This window comes from Lissotriton vulgaris, chromosome 3_1 (genome assembly GCF_964263255.1).
Source record: "Lissotriton vulgaris chromosome 3_1, aLisVul1.2, whole genome shotgun sequence".
NCBI classification, from domain to species: Eukaryota; Metazoa; Chordata; class Amphibia; order Caudata; family Salamandridae; genus Lissotriton; species Lissotriton vulgaris.
The window spans coordinates 920,088,109-920,108,421 of record NC_141689.1 but is presented as its reverse complement, the minus strand read 5'-3'; the positions used below and the strand labels follow the sequence as shown (position 1 = coordinate 920,108,421).

General features: G+C 44.4%; 1 protein-coding gene across 1 annotated transcript in view; it reads right to left on the bottom strand.

Moving 5' to 3' along the window:
* Positions 1–20,313, bottom strand: part of LOC147727211 (transmembrane channel-like protein 1) — a 371,185-nt gene that overhangs the window by 145,734 nt on the left and 205,138 nt on the right. Inside the window, exon 10 of the mRNA XM_086963587.1 lies at positions 354–498. Within this exon, the coding sequence (XP_086819713.1) occupies positions 354–498 (145 nt within the window). The remainder of the gene's footprint in view (positions 1–353; positions 499–20,313) is intronic.

Sequence of the window (20,313 nt, the reverse complement as noted above, 5' to 3'; positions counted from 1 at the left end):
GTTAAGCGTAGGTTAATTTAGTGACTTTTGTGGTTGTCCCCGACAAGGACTGTGGCTGCTGCATGAGAAGGGCTCACACATCCCTCAACTAGCAACACAATTTCTCACAAGTGTCTTTTTATTATTCATGGTCTTTATTTATGAATGTATTTTGGGGTTGCTTCTCATTCTATAAAATCGCCTCCATTAAGTGGATAAATAGAAACATTAGGGTAAAGCCATATTTACTTTCAAGAAGCCTTTGTCTTTTACTTTTACAATCGTTTTTGGCACTTCAATAAAGTTTAATTGCAAATCTGAGATGGGATTTCATATAGGACAGTACAAACAAACCCACTAGGCTCCCCTCTTACCTTAAAGCTAGTTGTGATTGATGCAAACTTGTTGTCAGCAGTTTCTGGGTTGCCAATCAAGTAATCCCAACTTGTATACATTTTCCAGCTGAAATTAAAACTGTTGTCATCCCCGCCGCCTTCATCATTTGCATTTTTTGCCATCCTATTTTCGGATACATAGTATGAGTTAGTACGTATACACTGTGTTGACAAAATACATGACCGGGCAAGAAAGAGTTTGCACGTTCCGCTGTACTAAATATCTAAAACATGCTTATGGGCATAAGTATTGACAACCAACAATTGTACAATCCATTCATAATTTGACCATAAATGAGTCATGTGTTACATCAGTGTAGGTTTAGGATGATTGCTGAAATGTTTGCATATTTCCAAGACATTACAAATAATAATGTAAAATGCATAAGAAAACAAACTATTGTTTTACACCATCGCTGCTTAAAGAATCATCACCGCTTGCAATATCTAATTGCTGACAGGAAGGGCACAAAGCCACTTTCTTTATGTATAGTATGTTGTAAAGTAAATACTGTGTTGGGTGATATGGCCCGTGTGGTGTTGGCGCTCACTAGTAAATGTAAATGTATGTGTCTTGTAAAGCGCACTGCTGCCCTGAGGCGTCGTGGCGCTGTAGACCGCTGGGGAACCCGTCCTGGCTATCCCTGTGAGATGGTCCCTACTGGGTATCTCCAAGGTGAAACCAGGCATCCCCGGCGAATGTGGGGGGCCGTTGTAGAGATGAGGCAAGCTAATGCCCAGAGTTGCTGAGTGTGATCCCTGGTTAGAGTAGGCACCGAGGCGAGAATTATCGAGTCCGCTGACCCTGGTCCACAACCCTGCCGCGTCGGGAATTGAACCCTGGTCCCGGGCCGTTCTCTGCTTCCAGGTCTGCCGCCTCTAACCAGTGAGCCACACCACTCTACTAGTGACAGTCCTATTCCACTTCGTTATTCCTTATTATGGTGCTCAAGGCAGGAGGAAACATCCACTCCTCCGAAGTTATTATCTCTAGGGATCTAACTTACAATTGAAATCCTTAAATACACAGGTGACTTCCGGTTTTCTCACATGCAGCGGCCATAATAAGAGCCGGTGTTGGACGCTGAGAAACATCCGTGCACAAAAGGTAAGACTGGGATTTATTAGTTGGGACACTCTGTAACCATACTATTGATTTACTGATACTGATCAGATTGCTTTATATTACAGTGCCATTACGCGCTATCACTGGAGGCTCGTCAACTGTCTCACTCACCGTGGATGTCGGGTAAGACATTCTCTGTCTTCTTGCAACTTAACATTTAACTTTGAGAATACTCGACACAACGAGCATATCGGAGAAACTCTGGGCAACTGAGTCTCTATGACGCGACCAACACTTAAACACGATTTTAAAGTATTAGGGGCATATTAACAAGGGCTGGCGATATCATTATCGCTGCTTGAGTGTCCGTTTGTGGGCGAAAAGCGGCGATAATTTTATCGCAATATCATCAAGGACACGCTAGCGCGTGTTTCCTTGACTTAGTGCCGGTTTCCAGCATGCCTAACTTCGCATCTCTAATGTGGGTGTCACTGGGCGTACCCCTGACGGGCTACCTTGTAAAATATCGCCAAATGTACATTGCAATATTTACAAAGAGGCCCACGCATTTTTGCAGACATCGCTGGAAAACCAGCGATGTTCCATGGAAAACACCGATATCGCTGGAAAATTATCGTCAATGCGTTGTTAATACAGCGATAGCATGGCAATAATTGCCAGCGATAGCCGGCAGTAAAAAAGTTCTCGCTAAGAGCGGCCAGCGATAATTATCACTGCCGCTTGATAATATGCCCGATGTGACTTGTAAAAGGACGCTACATTGCAGCCTGCGCCCTTGATCATTTCATGGCCCAATACCCTTTAGGAGCTTATTTAAACCTTGTAGGCACTTCATGTAGCCTAACTGGGGGGGGGCTTAACCTGGGTTAATGATCAGAACTCACAAGTCTGATTTGCACACTATGGAAAGGAAGGAGATGTCAGCTTGATTGCCCTATACATTTCTGGGATCAGGAATTGACATTATGGCACTCCACACCGTAATACAGTTTTCATCGTGGATATATGTTTACCAATAATAAGGGCACTTGTAATTTAGATTTCAGAGCCCATTGAGGACTAGAAACTTGGATCATCTTTACCTTTTCCCAGCCTCCTAACGGTGGGGACAAAATAATAACCGGCACAGCTGTAGGACTTACTCATATTGACTGCTTCCATTTAATATATGCGTGGATACTAAGAGTGTATCCTTAGAAAATGCTCTTGGAATATTTACAATAATATTTTAGGCTTAACAACTTTTATTCGCATCAACACCGGTACGCCCCCTCCTACTTCTTTATAATTCTTTTCTCATTCACTGGCACTATGAAGTTATACGATATGAGCACTTCCTACTCCATCCTAGGTGTTACCACCGTTCTGCACCAACAGTGATATTGATATGAACACTCTCGACTTCATCCAATCATAGCAATTTCTAGTGTGCGACCACCATTCTGCACCAGCAGTGATATTGACAGGTGCACCACAAATGCGAAGGGTATAATTAAAGAGGAGTATAGTGTCTGGGCAAATTTGCGTCATTCACAACTGGAGGTACCCGGCTTAGCTGCCCTTTCATGCCCAAATAGCAATATTTACTATCCTTTACAATGAGCAGCCAGATGCGTTTTCTTTTAACAAGATTCCGCCTTGGCACTTTGCACTTTTTGGTAGCGTTACCCAAACAATCTTGGTGGATGGTCAAACTTATTTCTTGCCCATGTGACAAAAGAACTTCCCGGAACACCTTGCACTTTACTCTTTTTTGTGCATTTTATAAAGAACCAAGGAGGAGATTTTTGATACCCTTACTAATGAATATTCACCCATGTACATATATTGAGGGGTACAGATATTTGCAATCACTGATCAATCCTGTTATTTTCACTGCTGTGTTAAATTTTATTAAAACTGCAATGGGGTTTAGGAAACGCTATGAAGCGCAAAAATTGGGTGGGGAGATGAAATGATTTGTATTCTTTTTTACGTCAAATTGGTGCGAAATTCTTTAGCCATTATTACAACTATGCATAAGTATGGTTTTAACTTGCAAAGGAACTTTCATCTTTTTTTATGTTTTTTAGAAAACAAAATGTATTTTGAATTTGTATTGTTCGTTTGTCGAAACTTCTGTGGGCATGTCCCGAATAAAGTTAATTTGACTAGATTTGATAGGTGCACCCCGTCCAACAATATTATATCCGCCCAGGAGATATTTGTCACTGTGATCGAAGTTGACCCCTCGGTACCAGAATGACTCAAGTTGACAAAGGAAACAATCAAATTCCAGTTTTTTCACCTCCTCACGGCTCACCCCGCAGGGAAAAGACACACAATTTACCCCAATTAACTCGAAGTCCCATCATATCTCCAAACAGGTTCAACAAATTAAAAAGAGCAGGGAGGTCCTTAGCAGGCTCCCGTACATCAACCAGAATTCCATCAGTATATAATGAGACTGCGTGCAATTGCAGCCCACCGAGATGCCTAGTCCGGGCCCCTAACTCGTAGCAGAGTGGCCAAGGGTTGCATAGCCAGTACAAAAAATTGCAGGAGACACTGAACACCCTGGATTAGTCACCCTACCTATAGAAAACTGACAAGAGATTTGGTATCCCATCTGCACCCTGGCTCGCAGTGCCACATCATAGCGCTGCTGTGGTATCGTTACGCTGCTCCTCTCTGCATTACTGCTCATTCGAATTGCTGTAGCTTTCAAGGTTTAACGTAGCGCTCCGCCCTGCTTGCTCTGCATATTTCGTCTAGATTGTGGCTGTGTGCGTAGCGCTGCTCCTCTCCTCTCCCGATCGGTGGCGTAGTGCTCCGCATCGCTTTGTGTGCCTATTTAAAGATTTTATTTTATTATTGTTCCTTCATTCCACTGCTAGCCCGCTCTTCCCGCACTGCCCCCTGTTTGCCTGATTGCGCCCATAGCGTAGTGCTGTCCTTCCTTGTTGTTGTTTGGACACCATTTTGTTGTGCCTGCAGCCCGTCCCTCCCCCTACGCCCACGCCTCCCTGCTCCCCCTCCCACGCTCCGCCCCCTCCACTATCCTTCAAATGCCAGATGCTCCAACGCGCAGCGTCCACGCGCTACGTACACGCCGAAGGTGCGCCAAAGGTAAGCCCGTCTACGCCCGTCCGCGCCTGGACCGCGCCCAGCGCCAGACCCGCTGCCCCTCGCGCCGCCCAGCCCTCCCGCATTACCTACGATGCCGCCACCCTCCTGGCCCTTAACCCCGGTCGCGCCCCCAACTGCGTCCAAGCCGCTCCTGGACACACCCATGGACCTTTCTCCTGCTACTCCTGCAAATTCATCGGCACCGACAACATCCCCGCTACAACCACACCACAGATTCCCGACCCCAACCACCTACAATGCATCCTTCTCAACACCCGCTCGGTCCACAGACACGCCATTGACCTATGGAACCTACTAGACACCATCTCTCCGGACGTCGCCTTCCTAACAGAAACATGGATGAACGCTTCCTCCGCCCCAGACATCACCATTGCCATCCCTTAAGACTATAAGATCACACGCAAGGACCGGCCACACAGGAGGAGGAATCGCTATCGTCCATAAGAAATCAATCCGCATCTCAACCAGCTCTGACGCCAACCTCGCCAACTCCGAACACCTTCACTTCCAGATCCACATCGACCCCAAGACCACACTCAGAGGCACCCTCCTCTACAGACCACCAGCACCCCGCGCAAAATTTAGTGAAGACATCACGGACTTCATCACTCCTCACGCGCTCCCCTCCAAAGACTACATCCTCCTGGGAGACCTCAACTTTCACCTTGAAAAGATCAACGACCGCAACACCACCACCCTCTTGGACAACCTCGCCAACCTCGGACTTAAACAACTGGTCACTTCCCCCACCCACATCGCAGGTCACACACTCGACCCCATCTTCACCTCCAGCAATCATGTCTCCTTCAGCCACACTACGGATCTCCTCTGGACTGACCACAGCTGCGTTCACTTCACCTACAACAAGCCAAAACCCATCAACCACCTCCAACCAACTCTGCAAAGAAACTGGAACAAAATCACCACCGACCAGAATTCCTCATCGCTCCTTCTAAACACCCCAGCCCACTCTTCTAACCCAGACCAAGCCGCCGCCAACTTCACCCTATGGTTATCCAACACCGCCGACACCTTAGCACCACTGAAAAAACGTCAAAGCAAACCTGGCAACAAGAAGGCCTCATGGTTCAACGATGATCTTAAGAAGTCCAAGAAACTCTGCCGCTCCCTTGAAAAGGCCTGGAAAAAAGACCCAACCACTAGCACCAAGGACGCCTTCAAAAACGCCACCCGCACTCACCACCAACTTATCCGAAAGGCCAAGAAAACAGCATTCAAGGATCGACTTGACAACAACGCCCACAATAGCAAGGAACTTTTCAACATCGTCAAGGAATTTTCCAATCCCTCGGCCAACTCCAACGACATCACCCCCTCTCAAGCCCTCTGCGACTCCCTAGCCTCATTCTTCCACAACAAGATTGCAGACATCCACAACAGCTTCGACAACCAACCCGGAGACCAACCCACCCAACCATTTGCTGAACACTCTCCCCCCGTGAACACCCTTAATGACTGGAACCCAATCTCCACTGAGGACACCATCCGCCTGATGAACTCCATCCACTCAGGATCCCCCACAGACCCATGTCCTCACCACATCTTCAACAAAGCAGACTCCGTCATAGCACCGCACCTCCGAGACGTCATCAACTGCTCCTTCAACTCCGCCACCTTCCCGGAAAACTGGAAACACGCCGAACTCACCGCCCTTCTGAAAAAACCCACAGCGGACCCCACCGAACTCAAAAATTACCGCCCCATTTCGCTCCTTCCATTCCCGGCCAAAGTAATCGAGAAAGCTGTCAACAACCAACGCGCCGCTTTCCTCGAAGCCAACAAATCCCTCGACTCCTCACAATCTGGCTTCCGAGCAAAACACAGCACCGAGACCGCCCTCATCGCAGCAACAGACGACATTCGAACTTTACTGGACAATGGAGACACAGTCGCCCTCATCCTCCTCGACCTCTGTGCAGCATTCGACACAGTCTGCCACAGCACCCTTTTACAACGCCTCAGTAACATCGGAATACAAGGAAAAGCACTTGAATGGATCACCTCGTTCCTCACCGGAAGAACGCAGAGAGTCCGCCTTCCACCATTCAAGTCCGAGGCCACTGAAGTCATCTGTGGCGTACCCCAAGGGTCCTCACTCAGCCCCACCCTCTTCAACGTATACATGAGCCCCCTCGCGGCCATCGCCCGCCAACACAACCTCAACATCATCTCTTACGCGGATGACACTCAACGAATCCTTTCTCTCACCAATGACCCCAGCACCGCCAAAACTAACCTACACGAAGGAATGAAAGAAGTTGCCGAATGGATGAAACACAGCCGTCTGAAACTGAACTCAGATAAAACAGAAGTCCTCATCTTAGGTACATCCCCCTCTGCATGGGATGACTCTTGGTGGCCGGAAGCCCTTGGAAAAGCACCCATCCCGACAGACCACGCACGGAACCTAGGCGTCATCCTGGATTCTTCACTCTCAATGAACAGACAAGTCAGCGCCGTATCCTCATCCTGCTTCAACATTCTTCGCATGCTCAAAAAAACATTTCGCTGGATCCCCACCGAAACCAGGAAAACTGTCACCCATGCTCTGGTCACGAGCCGACTGGACTACGGAAACACCCTCTACGCAGGTACCACCGCTAAACTCCAGAAAAAACTCCAACGAATCCAAAACGCCTCAGCCAGGATCATATTAGACATCCCACGCAATGAACACATCTCTGGTCACCTGAAAGACCTCCACTGGCTACCCGTCAATAAGAGAATCACTTTCCGACTGCTAACCCACGCACACAAATCACTCTACGACATCGGACCAGAATGCCTCAACTCACGACTGTCCTTCTACACCCCCGCCCGCCAACTACGGTCTTCCAGCCAAGCCCTCGCCACTGTACCTCGCATCAACAAGACCACCATGGGAGGCAGATCCTTCTCATACCTGGCTGCTAGAACATGGAACTCACTCCCCACTCACCTTCGCCTTACCCAGAACCACCTAGCATTCAGAAAGCAACTTAAAACATGGATATTTGACAAGTAATCCTCCTCCCCTTCCTAAGCGCCTTGAAACCCTCTGGGTATGTAGTGCGCTATATAAATTCCTTGACTTGACTTGACTTGACTTGACATAAGGCAGCCAAACCCATCCCAAGAACTCGGGACCCATTACCAGGGCCTCCAAGACATGCAGCTAGTATGACTGCCCCAAGGTGTCAAAACATTTTTCAAAGTCAAGGGAGATCACAACTGGGAGCTCTGTGGACCCCTCGACTGCCCCCATGATATGACACAGCCTCTGTATATTTCCAGAGGTGGCCCTGTGGGGTATGAACATGCATTGTTTGCTACATACCAATGCCTGGAGGAGCGGAAGCAATCAATTCGCTATCACTTTACTCAAGACCTTATATTCAATGTTCAACATTGATAGGGAATGATAAGAGCTGACCACTAGGGGGTCCCAACCAGACTTGAGTAGAATCACAATGAGGGCTTCACATAAAGAGTCAGACAATCTGCCCTGTTGGTGGGCTTTGCGATATACCTCAAGTAGCCTGGGTGCTAGGGTGAGCCTGAACGTGACATAGTATTCTACTGGAAATCCATCAGTTTCCAGGACTTTATTGTGAGCCATCTGACTTAGGGCTGCCTCGATATCCTCTATCTGCTCTGGTTGCTTGAGTTCCTGGAACTGAAGGGAATCAAGGCGAGGGAGGGCAGCCCAAGCAATGTGAGTCCTTGTGGGCTCTAGAGGAGGATCTGGGGGAGGAGTATAATATCTCATGGTATTGTGCAAAAACCTCACAGATCTCAGCTTGGGAATTCAGAATCCCACCAGTGGAAGTACGAATAGCTACAATGACAGTCCTAGGGACTTCAGAGAGTAGGAGCAGTGCCAACATGCGGCCTGATCTTTCGCTGTCCTCATGATGACTGTTGACGAGCTAGAGCCGGCTTATAGTCGATGCTACAAAGGAGAATACAGTACAAATAAGCCATGCCCACTCCCCCCACGAGGTCTTCATGCAATGCAATGCCCGCTAATTACCTCTCTTCATGGCATCCCATTCCAAGCCCCTAGAACCCACAGAGACATCATTCCCCAGAAAGTAGTAAGCCAGGTGCATTCTATGACATCCTTATAAATCATGACGAGAAAAGCCTTGATCCACAATGGCCAGGTAGGGATTCTCCCCAATGAAAGGTCACTTTAAGAGGGCTGTTATCTGACATTGTTCGCCCCAGATACTCTGAGCCTTGCACATGGGGCCAAAGCTCCCAGTTGCATAAAAAACATAGCGTTGGCTGGTATGGACCTGATGTTTCAAGGCATTGTATGAGTATTCGGTGTCTCTCAGGTACCTCAAAAACAAAACATTATGATACTGTGTGGTGACTGTCTATTGTTGAAAATGCTTGGTGGCTTGTAGACCCTGTGTCCCAGACAGAGGGAGTACCGACCTCTCTTTTTCAGTGCAGTGTACGCAGTTAATTCCTCACCCCAAGGCCAGGTGCTCGTGAGAGAGTAAAGTTGGGGATAGTGTATGGAGGAAGTCCCCCTGAAGTGTATTATGTGCCATAATGAAACTAAGGATAGAGGATACTCATCCAGGGCCCCCTAAAGTATGACAAAGTGGTCATTCGGATCCACCACTGTTCTACTCTGACCAAAGGGGTCTCCAGGGGCTATCTATATCATTACTCCCCTTGCAAACATGGAATATTCAGTACTATTACCTGTCTGCTCCAGCACCTGGAGACTTTGTGTAATTCAGCGATGGGAAAGTGTGTCTCCTGTAGACATGCCACATGAATAGGCCTCCGTCTGAGGTAGGCATAGATTTATGTGACGCCATCCCCCCAATATTCTACATTAGAACATTATATGTGGTAGCCATGGGAGGTAGAACGTGGCCCTATCTGGAGACTCAGTAGCATTAGTGCACAACCCAGAACCCCCAGCTCCCCTCATTGCCTCCTAGCCACCCTGCAGAGCCCCTAATAACAACAAAACACAAAATAAAGGAATCACTCTCACTCCCTTGGCTTGGACACCATCAGGCATCTTGCCAGAACCTTACCAACTAGACAGTATGTGGTGAACAAGTGCCTTCAATATGAAACAGTCCATGCAGGAGTCTGTGGCGGTCTAGCCAAGAGATGTACAAGGCAGTGTCTGATTCAGTCAAATGCATCCTGGGCTTTTGTGGGGACCATAAATGCCCCTAATTTGTCACATAACACAATCCACCCTCCCAGTGCCTAGCAGTAAACCTTCCCAATCAGGACACAAATCAGTTCACTCACCTGCATGTGAGAAGTCCCTATTCCAGAGTTAGGTGTTGGAGCGACCTTATCAAGGCAGTGACAAATTCCCCATCTGAGGCCACAGAGCCGTGAGCATCCGACACAGATTGCTGGCTACTGTCAGGCTCCAGAGTATGAAACTGATTCACACTATGCAACAAGACCACTGCTACTACTTGCACTCACTTTTTAGCTGGTTGCTCCCTGGTTGGGCCCACATTAGTCTCACATAAGACCATCCTGCAGGTTCTTTCCTTCCCTCTCTGCGGGTACCTGAACCTCCTTAGTCTGAAGCTACTACCAGGCCTCGTCCGGTGTGGAAAAGAAGTGAGTAACATCAGCATCCACCACCCTGAGCTTCCCAGGAAAAAGGGGAGCATAAGAAAGTCCTAGATTCTGCAGTTTCCCCTTCAAAACCCTGAAAGTGTTGCAATGCCTCTGGGCCTCAGCTCTGTAGTTAGGGTAGGCATTGATAGTATGGCCATGTTAGGTCCAAGGGCGTGAAACAGCTGTAAAATGTGATCCCTGTCTCTGTAATGAGCAGGCTTGCAATCACTGGGTGCGGAGGGTAAACTGAGTCTACATTCATGATGCGGACATCCTAACTACACGCATCAACCATGGGGTCTATTGGCAATTCAAGCGATCGCTCATATATTCCTGTGCTCACACAGAAAGGATAGGCCTAGACATATAGATAATTTGTCATGGTTGGGATGTTTATTTCATACAGCCTGATAATAATACTAATTTCTTTGTTTAGTTTCATTTGGCTAGTGATCGTAGCACATTTACATCATAGTAGACTACGATAGTTTCAATAAATATATTGTAAACTTTCTTTGTTTCTTTCTTTTGTTTACTACAGGCATGCACGAGTGAAAGACAAAAGGTGATGATCTGTTTCCCTGGTTCACTTGGGAACCAGAGGGTCATGTTCTAGGTTGCCAAAATCACCTACTGCTCTGGGAAGGTTAGGAGTTCAGGTGATGCACTCAGAGCTAGCCAGGATTTGGGTCGATAGATACTGATGTTGTAGAAAGACTCAGTCCTTAAATTCAATTTTTTGGAGGTTTTTGATTATTTTATCCATTTTCAAGCTGTGGATGCTAATACAAAGACAATTCATGAATATACTGATGTTGCACCACCACAAAATTATAGAGCATATCCACTCTTAGAAATTCCACTTTCTCAGTGAGAACATCAACATTGGTTTCAAGGTGCCCTAATAAACGTTCTTAGTTATGTACACACTGGTGCTCTTAATAATGAAGAGGCCACCTCCCCAGCATAATCTGGTTCTACACTATACCCTGACCTACGAAACCTCAATGTTAATGAGCTAAAGCAATATACACTGGTCTTGTTAGACTATATAGAAGCTTAACTCAATATTTTATGCGCACCTTAATGGCTATCCTAGCAAGGGCAGCTTTAGCAGGGCAACTACAGTTGCCTGCAGCATGTACTATAAGTCCTGAAATTATTATTCAATTATGGGTGGAATTTCTGCAAACTGTGAGGAAATTCCTTTTTGGATATCCCCAAAATTGATCAGATTGAACCATATTTCCCCTTACAGGACCACAAGTGAGGCAAAGAATATTGACTATGTGCTTACCAAAAGGGATGGTTCTCAAATAGGGGACTACGCCACTTATGACACAGTCTAAGTGGCGTCTATATGATCACACATGGTGCCCCAAGTATGTCTGTCTTGCCAAAAGTGTTAAAACAAATACAGAACCAACAAGGGACAGCTGCTGTCCTAGATTTGGAGATAAAATCAATGGGAAACGTTCCAGTGGACTCCTCAATGATTCTGTTGAACATTAAAGGTGATGCAGCATTTTTGTCAATACTCTAGCGGCTACGAAGGTTGATCCAGTCAACCAGGAATGTGAGCTACCTATTATTGCTGAAGTATGTACTTCTATGGGTTGCAATAATTTGGGGCCAGACCCAATAATCCACAGCTTGGCAAGCCTGGTTCCGGCAAGGACACTGCCAAGCAGAACCCGGAGTTTGATAAAAAACAATATGGCAAACCCAAACCTGAAGGAAAACCTTGGTCTCCACCATTGGAGCCCTCTGAAAGATGCTATAATTTGCGTGATTGGACATAATTAAAAGCACCTGATACTTATCAGCTTTCTGATACTCGTCCTTCTCGTAACTTTCAGGACTCATCTGAAATACAATACAAGAGAGCAGGGCATTCTGAGCACAGACAGGAAGAGTAGGTGAAACTGAAAAAGGACTCACAATGCTCGTCTGACGAGAAGATAAAGAAGGAGGGGAAACCTACTCAATTTAAGCCCCAATTTAAGAACAGCAAAATACTCCACAAACGCTGGACTCCCCTACTACTAAACAGGAAATGAGCAGCGGCTCTCCTTGACAATCCCACAGAGGTTACTATAGTGCACTGGAATCTCAAGGAGATTCTGGAAGGGAAAGAAACTAATTAATGTGTTACTGTTGAAACCCCAGATAGATGCGTACCCCCTCCAGACAGATTATATAATTTAGATATGCAAATTGAGGATGACGTACAGTGCACCATTCGGGTAAATTAACATTAGCCTATGCCATTCTTCTAGTAGAGGTTGATTGACTGTCAGAGTTTGTACAAACATCCTCACAAGGTGAGAAAGTTATAATACCAACATTTTCTGCACTTGCCCCTGATGAGGTCAAGCAAGTCTATGCCGCAATTTGGGCTCTTGCACTAGCCCAGCTTTATATTGCAAACATGCCAGCTGGGATAAGGACTTTCCTTATAATGTAATACCCATACGATCCAGCCCACAAGTGCAGCCAAAATACCAAATAAAACGGGATGCTAAAGTATCTGTTCAAGAAATACTCTCACAATTAGGGTACCAGGGAGTAATTGAACCCTGTGTCTCTTAATAGAACCATCCCCTTTTTCCTGAAAACCGGATCATTCCTATTGTATAACCTTAGACTATAAACATTTAAATAGTCATACATGCACATTTGCAATTAAAAATACACACAGTGCAGCACTTCTAAATTATATAGTCCATAAAAAATATGAAACAATCTTGGATATTTTCAATGTTGTTTTTCTGCCAGAATATACCACCTGAAAGCAGGTATTGGGCAGCCTTCTTGGCAATAGACTTTCAACTTTGCTTTCGTAAACTTCCCATGGGGGATAAGAACATTCTTGGACTGTTTGCTGACCATATTTAGCAGATTCCACAAAATATTGACCAAGACGCATTGTCCTATGTAGAAGATATCTATCTAACGGGCGATGTGTTAAACTCGTATTTAGCCGGGGTAGCTTGCATAATAATGGGATTTACCAATCTGGCTTGAAGTTTAACATTAGGATATCTAATATAGCATTACTAGGATATGAACTTACCCATGAGGGAAACAAATTTGCACTACACTTCCTAGAATAGTGTGCTCTGCTACAACCGTCAAACACTCTTAGGAAACTACAGTCCGTATAGGGATTCCTCAATTTTGACAGAACTTTCTTACCTGATTATGCATAACTCATTAAATCATTATATAAATTAATTCATCCTGATTTTTGCAGTTCACATTTGATATCCAGACGTGGGTCCCGTGCTCTCCATGCCACTGGAGTCAAGCTATCCTGCCTGATGAGGGGTGAAACCCTGAAACCGGTCCTAGGATGCCTTTTCCCAGTCCAGGGAGGACATGGCCTGGCAGTTTGTTCTGGACTGTTTCCATTAGGCACAGGGTGAAGACTGATTTCCATATGGCTGGGTTCAAACCGGTATGGCATTGTGACCAAAACACGATTGATTTAGGCCCAGATCTCTGTACTGGTGTGAATGTATGACATTGTTCTGCATTCTGTCCATCAATTGTTGTTTTTATAATTAAAGAAAGGCCACTTGCAGAAGGAAAATACATAATTGTTGTTACTCCCAATGAAAGCAAGTGTTTCAAATGCTCCATCCCAAATAGATACAATAGACAACATCCTTAACATCTACAGATGTAGACTTGTCTTGGACCCATCTTTAGGGGCACAATAATTTCTTCAGTATGAGCTTGTTTATCCCATGCCTAACAATGTTTTGCCTCTTGAGCAGTATAAGTATATGGTTTACTCTGATGGTTTAGCACTGCCTGCTATAGGGGCCAGGCACTAATATTTTGTGGCATGTGCCCCCGTTAATGGTGTAATATTGGATGGTCAATTCCAACCACTAAAAACTCACACACAGTGCTTAGGGGCTTTGCTGTGCAGTTGACTGAACTAAAAGCCTTGCTTCTTCAAACAGAACATATGGATCCTGAATTCTCCACACTTACAGTGTGTGATTTGTATTATTTTATTTGCATTATTGGTGCCAGAATGGATTCAAAGATTCTAAAGGCGTAACTATAAAGCAGAAATCACTTGGGTGAAGGTGGCAGACCTAAAAGATAGGCTGCCACAGACTCATGTAATATTTATATAGTCATCAACGTGTGGGAACACACATTGTATGGAATTCTTTGGCAAATGAAGTGGCCAAATCTCAAGTTTCAGCTGCAACAGTTGCTGCGATTACTCATTCTCATACAAGGGTGGATGATGATGTACTCGCTGCCGTTAATGCAACACACGACAGCACCCCTTTGTCTGGGGGCATTTCAACTAAATATACATACCTTTTAAGTGAACAAAATATGACCTTTTGTTACAATTCCGAGGGATTGCAATCACTTGATTCCCAACCTAGACTACAGACTAGCCTTGGTGATAGCTGTGCATGAAGGTGTTGCTTCTGCACATGCAAGTGTGGCTCCCACAATTTCATTACTTCAGCAGCATTTTTGGTGGCATGGCTTATATAAACAGGCTGAGAAACATGTCCATTGTTGTGAGATTTGTCCACAAATTAAAAGTTCTACCATGGGTTGTTCACCGCAGACCAACCTGTTGATTTCCAACAAACCTTTCAGCTGGATCTATTTGGACCATTGTGGTCGTCTTAAGTCGGATGAGTGTTTAAATGTATCCAACTTGCAATTGATTCTTGCTGAAGGTTCCTCTGGGTGTGGTCCCAACATTCATTGACGCTGGCACTGCAATTATGGAAACCCAAGTTTTTATCGGAAGATATGCATGGACTACATTCCACTTGAACCAGGGCCCTGCTTTTTCCTCGAATGCAGATAGGGATATAATGGCTTTCCTGGGTGAGAGGTGCATTGCTTTCCCCCTACCTCCTGGGTGAAATTCGGTAGTAGAAAGGATGAACCATGATTTAAAGCAATCCTCAACAGCTAGCTTAATACGTGCCAGGTATAGCTGGATCCATCTCCTATATGGGGTACAAAGAGTACTTTATAACCTCCCTGAACAATCTCTCTGTGGCCGGACCCCATACGAGGTCCTTTTTGGAATCAAAATGTATGTTTCAGACCTTGACGGTCCAGACATGGTGGTGGTAGCCATGCCCTTTGACGTAAGGAACTTCAAAACTATTTCTCCACAGCTGACGGGATGGAAAATGAACTTCCGTTAATTCCTAAGGCCACTAAAAGTGACAGCCATACAAAGGAAGTGCGTATTGTACTTACTGCTGCATCTCCTGCAGATGATGTAATTTCTACTGCTCCACCTCTTGTGTAAGCTACCAATTCCCTTACTACACCTTTGACTCCTGTTTTTCAACAAAATGCTTCTGGTGATTATGTGGGACCAGATGATTTTTCATGTCTGAAAGGCACTTATCTGGTCCCTCCTTGGATCTAAGTTTGGATAACACTTTCCTTGGTTTTCCTTTTTCTTCGGATTGGATTTGTGACTGCTTTATTCTTGCTTATAAATGGCTGTTATCTGCCTGAATGCTCTGCCACAGAATTTGTAGACAAGATGTTAACACCTTACTCATCTTCACATAAAGAGACATGGCCCTCCCTGAAGCACATTTCAGCTGTCCCAGCAACTGTTGGAATTGTTTGAGATAAGGTCCCCATTGTTATTGTTGGTCCTACAGAAATTCTGCTGATTCTTTTGTCTTCAAAGTGTCTATGGGTGGTGTTATTGTACCTGGGTTGCACTCTGATGGCTGGAATGTTGACACTGTAACTCCATGCTCTCAGAGCTGGTATATTATAATGTTTTTGAAAGTGAAGACCTGTATCTAAATTCTGCTAATTATGGTGAAAATGTTCTGTTATTATTAGGAAATCAATATTTTCATTGAGCTAGTGTTAAAAGCACACTTTCTAATTACACATAATGAGAACATTCTGACTCCCCAACAAGGAAGCTCAAAAACATATAGGATAAACACACATATTTTTCTGGACATGATTCATTAGACCCGAAATCTTTTAGTTTTAAACTTTTCCCTACATCAGCAAAGAAATAAATGCTGATCAAACCAAGCTAATATGTACAGATTTGTTTGTCAAACAATTAGCCTTGAAAGGCTATGAGCATTTGAAGGATACCATTGAAATAAAATCAATTTGGGGTACTAAACATTGGCAGGTTCAATAAACAGACACCTATATTACATCCTCCTTAATTCTAACACAAATGAATTTTCTAAATGGCAAAGTTCAACAGACTACGTATCTAGGATTTGCTAAAATTAAACACTTGAATTTACCCAGCATTCCTTCCACTGGCCAAATTGATAATTGCCAACATTTAACCTATTATAGTAAAGAACAGCTTCATCGTATGGAGCAGAATGGTACATTTAACTCCACACTTTGTGATCCAAACGGTAACTGTGGCCAGTGGGCACAAATGGTTGCCAAGCTCATTTTTTAAACCCACACGGGGTTTAGGTCAAGCAGGCCAGACCCTCTTTATTCCCAGTCTCAACACTCAAGGATAGTCACTAACTATTCGGTAGGGAAACTGTGCAAACTATGGTTGGAACACTCCATACTGTCTGCAGTGAAACAACACCTTTCACTCCTGTTGGAAGACATGGATCTAGCCAATGTCTTGTTGGTCCTAAGTCTCCGTGCTCTAAAAGATTTATTTATGCAACTTACAATGAAATTTGGAAAGTGTCAAAAATGGAAGCATGTTTAAGGAAAATTCACCACGATCATTTGAATAAAGTAGTTGCTGTTGATAATAGCTTTAATAGGTTGTCTTCTCGCATTTACAGTTTGAATAACATTATGTCCTCTGTTATTGATATTGTGCAAAATGGCATGTCTTTATTATACCATAAGTCAGCTTAGATCTGTTATGCAGTTTAGTTGGACACTTCAGGTCCTAAAAGTGGCCACGTGCCATGGCATTTCTTAAATTGTAAGTAACAATTCTTGCCTTTCAACCTGACACATAAACAGAGACTCATGGCCAAAAAAGATGCCACTTACACAATGTTACACATTCGGACATTCGAGGAATTGCCATTCAGAGTAGCTGAAACACCCTCCGCAGTAATACATTGCGTAATATCTTTGCTAATTTCAACATTCCAGTTTGCATCTTGTATGAAGCATTTTCCAGTAGATAGATATGAAGCCCAGGGAGGGAGCTTTATTCACAAGTTGTGGTCTCGTCCTTTTGATTACCGATGTGAATGGCGGACAGAGAGGTATTCCTTACTGGAAACAAATGCGACTCCTCTGTCGGTCACTCACTTGTTTGTAAGCATGTTCCCATTCATGAAGCATGTACTACTTCAGCAGAAAATTTGGCCTTTTTTCTAAAAGGAATACCAGCACCTTTCCAGTTGAAGTTATTTAATGTTAAGCGACCAAGATTGTTGTGCAATGAAAGCCAACATCCCATATGTTCTTTCTTTTTCTCAGATAGTGACCTGCTGAAATAACGTGTGTTTCTCTCAAATGCATTCGGTTTCTGATAGTTTATTATGGCCTTCAATTCCAACTTCGAAACCAGATTTCAACAAGCAAAGCTGGCTCAGAGCCATAGTGTTTCAAAAAGATGTGCCATTAACATCTGCTTGAGAAACGTTTGAACTGGAGGTTGCGAGGACATTGAGCGAAATACAGTCCTTTTAAAGCATCAATTTAGAGCTACATTTCGGCACACTTGTAAATCACATCTTTATTGCTTCCAATACTGCTGATATAGAGGACACGTTTTTTAAACAATCAAAACTGGCTTCATCAGTACCTTTCAGAAAATTTTCGGAGGGACACCGGCCTTTATACATTCTTTGTTTTCCAGACTTTTTGGGGGCATACACTTGGTGTTATTCCTCTTTGCTGCATTTCAGTTAGATTTTTGTTATGCTACAAAAGATGCTCCTTTTCAACGCCCACTGATAATGGAACTACCACTGGTCAAGCTGTGCTGTGAGCGCATGATACGATTCCTTGTAATCCCCCTGCTCTATACTGACTTGAATACTGACTGGTCATTGTCATTCTGTCCCACTTGGTTTACCACCGTATAACTTGTGTTTTACTGCGTATGGTGTCCATTCGAGTGGGCACTTGATGTTTGCCTTGTGCTGCAATTGCCTGTTCCTTCTGACATGAACCTGTTAATGAGTCCAATACCAATGCATTTTTGGAACAGTTCCATGATCTAGCAGTTGCTTTAAGATGCATGGTGTGAGTTGCTCTCTACTGGGGAGATGGGTGCTTCAGCACCAGGATTTCAGAACTCAGTTTCTAATAACGTGGGTGCAGGACAACAGACTAATTACTCCACTTTGGCCAATAACAAGGATCATATCTATTCTTTGGAGCTTTTAAATGAGGCTATTGAGGAATCATCATCCGCAGAATCCATTCTGGATTCACTAAACATTGGTCTACTGGAAGACATCTTTAGTGCCTCCAGCTCAACCTAATTTGGTCCCCTTTTCTAAATGTTCATGTTCCATTTTTTAAATTTTTTATTATACCTATAAATTTTAATATTATGCTTATTACCATCGAATTGAGTTTGCTTCTCTTGTATTTTTTTATTAATTTGCTAGTCGCTAAGTTACTCTTCCAATCTAGGAAGGTATGTAGTGATTTCCCTTCTGAGTCCACTTTGGTTCTTGCTTAGTTTTGCGTTTTACATGTTTTAGGCTGCCTCTGCTTTGCAGAGCCACACATAACACATTTGTTTTTGTGATATTATTTTAGGAATACACTGTACACGTTGTTTGTTATGCAGTGACTCTTCTTTGGATTCAGGCTGTACATTTTATCTAAGGTTGCCTAAAATAAATAGCAACATGGTGCACTGTTTTCTTTGCCCAGTCAGCAACAATTCCTAATATTTTAAACATAACACAGTAGTACAGCTGCAGCTTTCCAACACAGTAGTTCATATAGTTCTTCTCACATACAAAATTAAAGAGAGGGGGGACACAGGGAGCTACATAAAGGTCCAGTGACTCATGCTCCCGAGGAGAACCTTACAACCAACAATTGTCACTGTTCCTATCAGAAGAGAGAGAAAGTAAGGGAAAAGAACTCTGGTCGTCCTTCTACTCTGTTTGTGGGGGACAGTGTGTCCTGATCTTGATGCCCTCACACACCCGAAGGATGTCATGCTTCATTATAAGGCTTATGCTCCTCGTCCGGTCGGTGCTGCAATGCCCTACGGGTCCCCCAAAGGGTCACTTTGACGGAGATCTTTTGATAAAGCTGTGTGGGTGCATGGGTGTGAGAGGCAATGAAGCCCTAATGTGAAGTTAAAAAATGACTGGAGGGGTAGTAAGTGAATTTATTGAAAAAAGAAGTCCCTCTGTTATTGTTAAAAACCAAGAAGGTGGTGCTGTGAGGGATATAATGGCCCGCTGTAGCTAGGTGTGTAGCATACCCCTAATGGATATGCTTGTAGGTCTACATGTTTCGTGCTAAATCTCGGTCTCTGGAGGAGATCCAAAAGTGCTTCTTCAGTACCAATTAAGATAATTTATAAAGAGTAAGAAAGATAATGGCATATAGTAATCTAGTGCCACTGGGAAAGTGTAGTAGTAGTACTCCCTTAAATGCGGGAACAATTCCCCATTAAAATTGGTCTGTGGGTCCCTCGAGACTGTGCCTCGTAGATGAAGGCGCGGTTACACCGAGAGAACTCAGAGTAAGGGCAAGCAACAGTGTGTCTTCTAGAAACTTGTCTCCAGAAGAGCTGGCGGACAGGAAAGCAGAAAGGGAGGTCAGACTCCAAATGACCAAAATGAAAACAAAGGATAAAAAGGCTGAGAAATCCTTGGAAGAAAAGAAAATGCTAAAGGAGCATGAGAGGAGCCTGAAAGAATTAGAGATTGAAGCAACACAATGCTCAAAAACACCAATGGTGGAAGCGTGCATGCAGTGTCTGAAAGTGACAAAAAGGAACATATACCCAAAGACTTGGTGCCCACCTATATGGTGGGTGATGACATTGACAAGTGGTTTGTTCCTTATAAGGTTGCACTGAGGGTGCACAGGTGCCTGAGGAACACTGGGGGGGGGGGGTGGCTAGTGGAA